General features: G+C 38.5%; 1 protein-coding gene across 1 annotated transcript; it reads right to left on the bottom strand.

The window, feature by feature from the left end:
• Window positions 1–6,768: 6,768 nt before the first annotated feature.
• Window positions 6,769–11,623, bottom strand: LOC133738804 (probable alpha-amylase 2). The gene is made up of 13 exons (XM_062166454.1): window positions 11,354–11,623; window positions 10,856–10,942; window positions 10,612–10,645; window positions 10,089–10,126; window positions 9,717–9,843; window positions 9,398–9,624; window positions 9,173–9,318; window positions 8,918–9,030; window positions 8,550–8,638; window positions 7,994–8,116; window positions 7,535–7,570; window positions 7,228–7,326; window positions 6,769–7,142 (listed from the first exon to the last, which is right to left on the bottom strand). Exons 2-13 carry the CDS (start codon window positions 10,877–10,879, stop codon window positions 6,951–6,953), a joined length of 1,248 nt encoding a protein of 415 aa, XP_062022438.1. The 5' UTR covers window positions 10,880–10,942; window positions 11,354–11,623; the 3' UTR covers window positions 6,769–6,950.
• Between the last annotated feature and the right edge of the window lie 493 nt (window positions 11,624–12,116).

Below are 12,116 nucleotides of genomic sequence, written 5' to 3'. Positions count from 1 at the left end.
CACTGTCAGTACTCACATTTCCCCCTCGACGAACATAGGAGCACAAGCCCCTCAGGATGTTCACGGTTATCGACACCGTGAGATCCCTAAGAATCAACGCGTCTAGGTCCCATTCACTTTCAGGTCACAAGTACAAACATACAATGGGTACAGTATCTCAACATGCAAGTCTAGCCTCGGTTTTCGCAATCAGCAATTATCAGTTATGAAAACACAGGTATCACGAGGCATCGACTAATGAACAACAAAAAACGTACTTGCAGGCAACACACTATTATACTAGAGCATTCCACGTATATCGAAAAGTCTCTAACAAGGAAGGGAAAACTCACCACCTGGATATGGAGTGCTCGTCCACAGTTAGATTTGTTCTCGACTTTCAATACTTCGTCCAGTTCCAAATGCACACGCACGAGTCCTTTATAATCAAATTAACCAATGAGTAACTGGACGTCATTAACTTAATTAACCGAGCACTTAAAGCATTCACTTAATTCCCTTAAAGCCCATCAAATTATTCTTTAATCAAACAATGATCTCTAACTTATGTTTGTAGAGATCTTCCTTTAATAGATAAAACCTATTATCCATTCTCAAATAATCCAAATGCTATTTAATAGATAAAACCTATTATCCATTCCCAAATAATCCAAATGATCGATGCAGCATTTGAATCACTCGGGATATGGCGATTATACTTGGCCTTTTCACCTTCATTTGTTTAGCACTTTTACTTTAAGAAAATAAATCACAATTACCATTCCCGATGGATTATGATTTTGAGATATGGTAGCTTTAAAGTACTTCACTTGTAACTGTTTCAAAACTTTAATTAAAATTTTAATTTAACCTACTCGATTAAGATCCACCATTCTCATTATCAACTCCCTTCCAAAATCGGTAATTACTCACTCCCTTTAACATCATACATAATTTTAGTTAACTTGTCAAAAATCGTAAAATTGGTCTCTCTCTTTATCCATTCTTGCAAAACCATTTTTTTCCAGAGTTAACAACAGACAAACCAATTTAATTGACAACCCAATTCTCTCCATACATTCAACCATTCAACCACTTTCATCTTTGTTCACTACCATGACAAGTTTCCAACACATAACAATATCTTTTCCAATTATCCATAAAACCAGAATTCCACTAAGTATGAACAGCACACGGCAAAACAGATCCAAACACCCAGACCCTTACCATTCTTCTTTTCCAACAAGGTCGAATCTAGTTTTTACTGCTGCAAATCGGCTATTCCACCACCACTGGCCTTTCAAATCCCTAGTAGCATAATGTGATTAAAATTAATCCCTCAATCAATCCTTCATAACCAAAATAGAGTTCGGGAATCCTTACCAATTTCCAAAATCATTTGGGGTTGAACAACAGTTTCTCTCTTCTCCAACACTCCAAAAATGCAGAAATCCACAACCATTAACCAACTAAATTCCTAGCAGACAATACACCATCAATGAACAACCCTCAACCAATATTTCATCCAAACAGAGGTCGAGATTCTTACCACCCGTCTATATTAGTCGGACTGAACCTGTGCCTTCTCCCTTCAAAATCACCAAAAATCGTAGACTCCATAAACCTCGCTCATTTCAAAATAAACAACAGGAATTAGAGACTTTCAGTCTAAATCGAATGGAGGCTTCAACCCAGACTAGGATGACGTAAATGACCTAACAGAGACGATCCAGTGACCTTGAGCGGCGGAGCTATGGCGGTCCACGCAACAGCAGCGGTGCGTGCGGCGTCTCTGGTCCGAACCAGAGATCGAAACTATGGGGTTTTGGTGGTTGACAAGGCTCTAATTCCGATTAGGGAGGTCGTTGAGCTCAATTTGAGCTGGAAACCGGAGATCGAAGGCATGAAGAGTTGAGACCTCCGGCGATGCTCGAATGGCTTCGTTAGGCATCAGTGGCGAAAAGGACTCTCTAGGTTTTGCTCCGCTTTGCTTGTTGAGTAGAATGACTGTGGCGGAAGGGCGAGGAAATCGCTGGAAACCGGCGAGGGTCGAGGAACAGTGGTGTCGCACCCTTGGGTTTATTTGGACCCAAAATGAGCATTTTGGCATGACAAGGCGTGTCTTGGAGAAATTGAGCCAAAGTCAGTGGCTCAAGCTATATATTGTCGACAAGTTCGAAATATATTATTTAGAGGCTAAATAAAGCCTACTATGGAAGATTATGCGAGCTGCAAGAAAAGGAAATGATGGAAGCATGGAAATGAAAAGTCAACTTTAGCACATTTTCCTACTTCGGCTAGGAGAAACCGAGCTAAACAAGGAAGGAGGGGTGGAAGACTGATCAAATGAACTCGAAATGAGCTGAAACTCTGCAGATACATTCTAGACAGCCCAAGAATTATTTCTTATGAAGAGTTCCAGAGCTAGTTTTGAGTGGAAGGCCTTCAAACAATCAGTCCAATTTTCTGCATAAGCAAAACTGGAAAACTGGACCTGTAAGAGGTCCAGCAGCATTCCGGCCCAACCACATGGAAGAAAGCTCTGAAAAATTTCCACAATGATCTACACTCATTGTGGATCATTTGATATGCAGAAGTCGAAGGTCCATTTTGAGTTCTTGTTGGAGATATAGCTGCAGCAAAATTGGAGTAGTAAGTGCTTAAACCTAACATTCCATTAGTGTTTAAGTGCTCAAACCTAACATTCCATTAGTGTTTAAGTGCTCAAACCTAACCCATCATGATTTGTTTAAGGCCAAATAGTGTTGCTTGGTAGCCTATATATAGAGGCTACAACAAGTAACAAGACAACAAAACCAACACAATTCAACAAACATCTCTAAGATGATCTAAGTTCTCTCTAGAGCAACCTCTCTAAGAGCAACTCCTCTCCTTCTCTTTCTCTTACCGGTGATCACACTCCTAGTCCTAGTCTTATCAGAAGCCGACTTTCAGTGCCACCAAACACTCTGTCAACGTACTTCGGTCCTAGTCTCCTCGAGAGCCGATTGTAGTACCACGACCACAACGGTTACGGAACCAGCCAAACAAGGGTAACGCCCTCGCAAACTAGCCAAGCTAAAGTCACGCTTTAGCAAGTTCTCTCTACTTCCCAGTGGTTCTCGCTCTGCTCGATCTACAACATCGAGTATCGATTGTTATTTTGAAGAAGCTTAGTAAAAGTCCTCGCCACGAGACATAAAGAATCCCACGACGAGGTTGGTGCTCTCCTCGTCTACAATCGCTTGATAGAAGTCAGGTCAAGGGACACCCCCGACGACCGCACCCGAACGGTGCTGGCACGCCCGCGCAGAAAAGAGACTGTTGACCAGCTGCAACAAAATTGGAGCCAAACAGGGTTGTCGCATATGGAGGTTGCCGGCGGTGCATGTCGGTGGTGAGGCTTGGGCTTTGGTCGGGTTTTGGTGCTGCGTCGATTGGTGGAGGCGGTGTGGTGAGATGGTGGCCGGAGCTGGAGTCTCCGGTGGTGGCAGAGGGAAGAAGAGAGAGAGAGAGGTCGGGGGAGAGAGGGAGAGTGGGACGCGGCCGAGAAAGGAGAGAGGAAGAGAATGGGATTCTAGGGTTTTTTTCCTTGTTAACTTTCTATTTATACTTATGTCCGTGAAATACCCATTTTGCCCTTGCGACGAATTACAAAACTCCTTTAGCTAATTGCTTTCGGTTTTGAGCTCGCAACTTCTCTTAGCGGAACTCGTTCGGGTTTTCGGGTTTGTAATCTTCGATTGTTTTTCGCTGAAAATACCTTTTTTAAAATTCTCGACTTTGCCTTAAGTCCAAAACTCGATTTCGTAAAAGCCTAAAGTCCAAGACTTTGCTACAACTCAATTTATCGTTTTCGAAACTTCAACATGCAAGCTATTGCCTCAATAAACTTCTATGACCTTCTAGGCCCAAATGAAAGAATCTAGGCCCAAATTGAGTTCGAATAGCCCAATTGGTAGTCTTGACACCAAATTAATCTCTGAAGTTACTTCCTTCACTTAAATCACCTTGTGAAAAAAAAAATTATTGGCAAAAAATTACCTTATAAAAATTAAACAAAATTTTCGGGGGCTCACATTCTCTATTGGCAAATTAGAGACGTTTTACTTTTATGTATATAACATAACAAAGACGTAGTCTTATCTTAAATTAGGTTATCTACTCGTACATAATAAAAATGTTCAACAGTGTATGACGTGTATGATTAAAGTTTGAAATTTTTGTTTTGAGATTAATTCCGGTACTTAAAATTTTTGTTTCAAAATTTAATGAAAATTTTTGTATCAATCAAAATATTGACAAAACTCAAAATATTTTTTGATATTATTTAAATGTCGACGAGTCCAAGCTATAGAAAATTTTTAGAAATTTAAACCCTAGCGGCCTAGCCATAGGGTAAAAGGTCAAATATTAATGTGGTTGACTAGTCGTTCAATAATATAGCCAAAAAAGCAAGGCAGGCCCCAATAAAAAGAAAAAAAAAAAAAAAAAAAGGAAAGCAAGGCAGGCCCAAAAGGAAACGCGAAACCGAGATATAAGTTGCAGAGCTCGATGCATGGAATGAAATGGATCCACTCCGTTTCATGATTGCCCCCTCCAAATGGTGGGGTTTTGTATTTATCGATCAGAATCGATCCCACATACGACATTGTGTTTGTCACGTGATGGAGAGCGCAATGCCGTATTTTGTTTTGGTTGTGATAATGATCATGCAACCGTTGAAAAAAAACTCCGAAGAAGATTAAAAAGGAGCTCTAGCTAGCCAGGTATTTCTGGGATCGAAAAGATATGTCCGAGCAGTTTTCAACGCAGTGAATGATGAGAACTGTGACGACATATCGTATGCGTTTGGGATGCTCAGGTAATCAAATTGTATTTTGGAATTACAGAATAATTACTAAAAATTATAAGCGATAAATGGACCATTTTCAGAGAAACTCTTAGTCTTTGACTGTATGTGTGTACACGATTTCAGGAAGGCGAGATTAAAGTAGCTCCTAGTATATATATGCATGCATGGGACGTAAGTACTCATGTGTGGCTAGGCTAGGCCAGGGCAGGGCAATTAAGCTAAGGGTGATTAGGCTAGCATGATTGAACGTCCTTGGTCTCTTTTATTGATTTCTAACCTTTTATAAGTATATATGAATATGCGTGGATATCAACTTTTTTATTAAATTATTTTTGTTAAACCGGATTAGCCCTTGTAGAGGAAGTGGAGAATTAGGCTAGGTTAAGGGTTAAACCATTCTTAATTAACATTCCATTTTTCTTCAGATTGCTAGGATTTCTCACCTCCGATGATAAGGTTATTCTAGCTTCTTTATTTGTTAAAACTTAAAACTAATTTTCATTAAGTAAATACGTGAAATAATAAAATTACCCATATGTTATAAATTAAAAACGTACTGATCGTTAACTTGATCGCAGGTAATTTGATTTCAATCTTGGTTTGTATGTAACTATAGCTTCATAGTTCATATGCATGAAGGAAGCTGCAGATTAGCTCAATTCAAAAATGCTAATTAATGATCACTTGCATTAACTTTAAGACATCAATCGCCAACAACCCAATTTATTATGCACCTCACCTGCCCAGCTGCATATGCATTAACAATGAAGTTACGAGCTTTTAAGTGTATGGCTAGTACGTTTTTTTTTATAGTCTTTCTCACCTAGGCAGGGACAACTCCAAACCCTTCAGCTTCATCAGGTCCTGATTCAATCGAGATCTGATGATTCAGTGGACAGGGTACGTATATAACTATATATGATATATATATATATCAGTATCTATTTGATCTTTTCTGACATTCGTTTTTGCCTTGCCTTATCTTTTTTGTAGTCAAAATCGATTACTTATACTGCTGGGGCATTATGCTTGTATTCTTGGTGTTTCACATTGATTCCGTTAAAAATCTTTGCCGGATCTTTTTGTTGATCTATCTTTGCTCCATCAGCAGAATTTGTTTCTGTATCATGCATCATGGTCTTAATTATCTGTTATTGCTGTTTCAATGGATTGTGTTTGGTAAATGAACTAAATCAACTAATGGTACGATCAGTGAGAGATTATATTGTACGTTCGAGTAGATTTTTAACCAGTTTGCTGGATCCATTGTGAATTTTTTATTGCTGCTTGAAATGATTTTAACATGGATCTAATATTGCCATGGCTTTTTGCAGTGTATTTTGGTTGAAGGGCTACTGCTGCTACTTCTACATCCTCTTGAAGGGCTACTTGAGCTGTAGCGCGGCCTAAAATTCTCTCATACTTTATATATATTATAGTTGCTAATCTTTTATGATACCAATCTTTGCTCAGTTGGCAAGGTGTTGTGCTTATTGAAATTACAGTAATGTAAAATAACAGCTACTTTTTGAGTTAAATTGCAAATTATATGTAAAGAAACCAAATTGGATATTTGCTATTCACATTTACCACTTTGGAACTGGAAAGAATCAAACACACACGCACACCTGTCAATTAGACTCACTAGTGCGCTGTGGGGAATAATGTTCAAGCCCACTTCATGAACTCATGACAGAAAAAGCAACAGGATAGACTTCTCCTTCATACAGAGAAACTGTGCATAAAGGATAACTCAATATGACAATTCTGTAGGGCACAGCAATGGCCTGATAATAGAAAGTGAAGTCTCAAATGCTTCCAGTCATAAAAGTTTCTACAATGTTTCCCAGTACAAAAAACTGGCCTAATCTCTATATATGCATGGATGGAGGCAATAGGTGTGAGTTAAATTTTCAGGCAAAAGGAAAGTAAAATGTAACGAAACATAAAAAGAGTGCTGAGTTAGCGAGAATTATTATTCATATAATACATAGCAGCATCAGCCATGTGTAGCATCGAATTGCCAGTTGGCTGTCATCTCCCCAGTGCATCTCAACAATGAGAAATAGCAATATTATTTTGCTTATGAACAATAATGAGGATGGAACCTTCTAATTTACTTGTGCCAAACCGCATATCTGTGGCCAGAGGTTGCCAGCTTCCACTCCCTCACGTCTGGGCACCATGAACCATCCCCAATTTTCATGCACACTTTCTCCCCAATTATAGCAGAGTAGAGGTTTGGCTGGGCCTCCAGGATCCTTACAGATGATCGGCTGTGAATGTCTTTTTGCTTCCTAATGTGGATCTGCAGACAAGTCCAAATGCTTAATGAAGGAATAATTTCTACTAGACACAAGTCAATAAAGGAACTAGCTAGCTGTACTGCGTACCAGTTTCACAATCTGATCATGAATGGAATCACCCGAATCATAGAAGTGGTCATAGAAAACGGAAGGTATTCCAGGGTGCGTGAGTATATATGCATAACCCTGCAGGGAATATGCACGTAGAATGAAGTTATATTTGCTAGTGCTTTTAGTACATTTATGTCTAGATAACTATCACATTGCTTGAAGTTGCAAGGCTTATTTAACTCAATTTTATGAAGAACTAGACCAGTGGATTATAACAGCAGCCAGGGCAAGAACACAATAATATCACCACAACAAGCCAACAACCAGAACAACATTTTCTTACCTCCATAATATGATTTGAAGGGAATGGCCAGTGAGCCTGCAGATAAAATGATTATGAAGTGAGTGGATTAACTTTCATTCTGGGACCAAAAGCTCAACATCTGAAAAGATAGGCACCAAGTATCACAAATGTGACAATTCATGCAAAGCAAATGCACAAATTCAGGCTGTGTTGGGCCCCAACAACAGGCCAAACCTGACTAACTCAGCCCAAAAAAAGGTAGGCTAAACTCTACCTTCAATTTGCATGAACTAATAGAATTTTCGAAAAGAAACTGAAATTCTTCTTTTTCAGATATCGCTGAGATATGAAACTCCCATGCAAGTACGTCATGAAAAGAGTGATAGCAGAAATATACAATCCCAAATTCTCTACTCGCATGCAATATGTGCATCTGAAGCATAAATAACTTCAAAAGTTCTTAGAAGGCATTCTGCAGGATAGAAAAGTATATCCTACCTGTGTTGAGCCTGTATCATGGTTATCTAGGAATGTGACAGATCTTGAAGGCCACCATCCCATTAAACCTGGTGGCTTCCCTTGGGGATCACGTAATCGCCATAATTGTCCATTGACAGCTTCCTACACATAAGCATGCATGATTATCACCAAAATAGGGGGAAAACAAACATAAAATATTAAAAAGAAATCTCAATTCTGTTAAAAAAAAAAAATGAAATCTCAATTAAGATGCCAGTCTTGCAGAAATGAACTAATATAACATGACCAAGCATACTTGGGGTACTCATGTGCTTAGATGAGAAGATATTTTGATGTAATAGTTGCCTGTTTTAGTTTCTTATATAGAAATAAACAGGTTCATAACAAAAATGTTTGGAAAGTTGGCATAAATTACTGGATACTAATGGTTATAATGGCCAGGACTCATATCCAATGGTCAAAACAAGAACGAATGCAGATGTCCACTCAAGAGAAAGATTTTTATGTGTGCATGTAATGGGTGTAGCAATCAGGTGGGAGTTGAACATCTCAGTCCAACTGAAAAGGATGAAACCTGAAGAATTCCCTTGGTTGTGAAGTCAAATGCAGTTGATAGCTGTCCAGTGCCATCAATCCAACTTATTATCTGCTGTCTGTGGCTATCTGCAAGTGGAGTCCATGTAAACAACATAAGCACTTCTAATAAAGGTAAAACAGTACACTTGAGAGAGAGAGAGAGAGAGAGAGAGAGCTAAATCCAAGCTAGCCTTTCTATATTAACTAATACTATCAACCTTGAGGTATTTTCATTAACACTTCAGACTAGAGCCTCATTCATGCCTATAACTATATAACTTTATTCATTAAAGAATAACTGAATTAACTGTGGTTCGTCGATCTGATTAGTTGAATTGGTGCTCAATGAACATCAATATATTATACCTTGGTTGTGGTCCAAACCATGACCATTGTAGTTGCAAGAATCCCAATACTCCCCAACGGAAAAAATTGGTTTTGCTCCTTCAATATACTCTTTCACATATTTAGCTGCATAACTAATTGAATATTTGGAAACACAAAACAGAGTAAGCTGTAAATAAACCCAATTTAATATAATATACAAAAGGAAATGAAGCAAGAAGTGAAATAAACCAATTGAAAAAACACAAATGAACTTTTAGTCAGTATAACTCTTACCCCCTTGCGAAATCAAATCGAAAATCCTGAAAACCAACAGTATTGCGAAGCCACTGTAGCCATGTAGTAATATCCTTTCTAACAAAAGGTTGACTATGATCAATATTTGGAACCCCATTGAAATTGTCCCCAGTGCTTCGATTCCCCTGGTTTGTAAATGAGGTTACTATTGAATCATGGATCAAACAGTCATTCCAGTTACTAAACTAAAACAAAATTCATTACCAGTCCACCAGTACAAGATGTGACGGCATGTTCATCCCATGACAAAGGAATTCCATCATAACGATTGTACATTCCACCATGCCCTTGGGTAGTCCCAACACGATGATTGATAACTATGTCAGCCATTGGTCTAATTTTACATTGCTTCATTTTTTGAAGTAAGCCTTTTAATTGGTGCTCAGATCCATATTTAGAATTGAGAGAATATATGTTCTGAGGGAGGTAACCTACAATATGAGGAAAGCATAGCGGACACAATGATCCGGTCATCTATATGCAGAAAGAATAAAAACCAAGTTGATGAATTTCATGCACCAACCTTCCGGGGCAAAGGAATGAGTTGATGGTGGCAACCATGCTGATGTAAATCCAGATTTTGCAATATCTGGAACTTTACTTTCTAAATTTTTCCACCAGTCATGTTTATGAGATTCCCAGTTAAAGGCCTGTTGAAGAATTCTGTCAAAAAATGTGCTTAAATGTTCTTCACTAGCTAAAGATGGTCAGTAATCCGAGATATGCTAGAGTTTCATACAGCCAAACTTATCCCAAAAAAAATAACAAAACACTTATCCAACCACTTCAACAACAATTGATTCACTTTGCTCATTTTGTATTGAAGACATATAAATTTTAACTTTTTATGCATCAAGGTTCAATTTTTAGGTTCTATGGAGATTGTCAAATTTACCTGTAAAAGAATTTCTCTTCCATTACGTATTGAAGCACCTGCATATGTATCCAAAAGCATATTTTAGCATCAATAATAGGAAGAAACAAAATTATCCTCCACATCAATTGCCCCAATATCAGAGCATGACCTATCCCTTGAACATGTTTTTCATTGTGATATCAGGTGCGTTGAAACTAGGAGATATGGAACAATAATAGCTCCTTGTATCTCCAGTTTTCTTTTATGAACTGGACATTGGATAAAAATATTTGCTGAACTTATTATGCATCAATTTTTGCCTAATTGTACACACAAATAGTTCTTGTGTCCCGTAGGTCGGGAAAGCATGTAAATTATATGGAAAGGAGATGAACAACTGCAGAGCCTAATCTATGCCTACTCAAACAGGTAAAGTTAAGGTCCGGATGTTCTTGGAAATTCCAAATTCGTTTAGACAAACAAATATCTGCTTTAATACAAACCTTGCCCATTTAGATCCTTGATTTGTTTCTAAGATTAATGTCAGGTGAAAGAAACATACCAATATCAGTCTGCTGATTCTGTTCTTGATAATCCTGCATTTCAACAAATTAGGAGATTAGTGAAAAACATGCAACATACAGTTTGACCGTTACAATTCCAAGGAGATCATAATGGTTTCGAATCTTCCCATATGAATAAAAAAAAAAAAAAAAACTAAAAATTTAAAATTATTCCAATCCTATTAGAGAGAGAGAGAGAGAGAGAGAGAGAGAGAGAGAGAGAGATTGGTGAGGCGTGCATACAGTGCTAAGGTTACCCATTGCCATTCAGAATGTAGTTTCCCAACACCAGATTCCAGAGATTCCAGAGGTAAGGCGCCAACAATTGTCCTACATGGATGAGCAAACTTGAGAAAAAAGGCTATAATATTTTGCATTTGCTAATACAAAAAAATGAGAGAAAATATTAACTTCATGCTGATAATGGCCCCTAAACGTTTCCTTAGCGTCTCTCTACTATTCTTTTTTCAATAATCAAGTTAAACAGATTAAATTCATGCCAAAAACTTTTACACTCGCTATTCATAGAGACTTGGAAGCAGACAAGATTATGTATAGGCAAGTCAAAAAATCAAATTTTGAGAAACTATCTGGACCGACTTCGTTTTAATAGCAAATGATTGATACATAGCCTATAAATAATAATCATATTTATAGAAGGTAACAAAACCCAGCAATAAATCACAGAACTCTTCGTCCTTGCCACAAAAAGAAGTGAATATATGACAATAGATAGAGTACCAAAGCTAAGGTTGCGATCGCAGCGTGGGTTTGAGGTTGAAGCGTTGTTGGGCTATAAATATAGATACAGCAGAGAGAAAAGGTTAAAAATTCGGAATGGGTTCACGCGTATAAAACATAAGTAGAAAAGGTGAGGTCGACCAGAGAAATTGGTTGGATGAAGAAGAAGAAAGTGTGACACTGTGATTCGATAATGAAACGAAAAGAGGGAAGGGAATTTCGAAATTCGAAAGAAGCGATGGGAAATGGAAAGGAACGTGTTGGTTTCTGAATGGGGATCTGAGAGACTTATCGTTGCCCTCTCTGCATTTGGAGGGAATGTTCATATTCAATGACATCTTGCCTTTTAAGCAACTGACAAGTGCCAATTGCGCGGGTAGGTAGGTCCCAAAGTGACGTCTGATGGGGAGTGGTGGACGGTGATAATGCGATCAGGGGTCTTATCTTTTCTTCTTCTTTTTGGGATTTTTATCTGTCCAATAAGATCTCAACAGCCCAATGGAGGACAGTAAGCAACTAAGCATTCGGGTCGGGCAACAACGGCCGACCTTATTAAATTACTTATTAATAATGTTTACTTAATCAGTAAGGGATTAAAAGTTTAACACAAATTGGAGGCCTCCGGTTTTCTTGGAGCGACCTCGGTTTACGAAAGTTGCTGGCGGCGGTGAAGCTTCGCTCCCTGGACCAGGCAAAGCTGCATCGCGCTCTCTGGTGGTGTGCGGCGTCGGTGCGGATTTTTGTTTGGATCGTGCGGCTTCTG

Source organism: Rosa rugosa, chromosome 3, assembly GCF_958449725.1.
Source record: "Rosa rugosa chromosome 3, drRosRugo1.1, whole genome shotgun sequence".
In the NCBI taxonomy this organism is placed as follows: Eukaryota; Viridiplantae; Streptophyta; class Magnoliopsida; order Rosales; family Rosaceae; genus Rosa; species Rosa rugosa.
The sequence above is the reverse complement of the archived record's forward strand: the minus strand, read 5'-3'. Positions and strand labels throughout refer to the sequence as shown.

Bases quoted from the DNA above. Each gene is read 5' to 3' on its own strand.
- LOC133738804 (XM_062166454.1), bottom strand. From the start codon at position 10,879: ATGGCAATGGGTAACCTTAGCACT. The intron at 10,127-10,611 runs GTATGTTTCTTT...ATACATATGCAG, and splicing joins GAATCAGCAGACTGATATTG to GTGCTTCAATACGTAATGGA. The intron at 8,639-8,917 runs GTATAATATATT...CTCCACTTGCAG, and splicing joins TGGTTTGGACCACAACCAAG to ATAGCCACAGACAGCAGATA.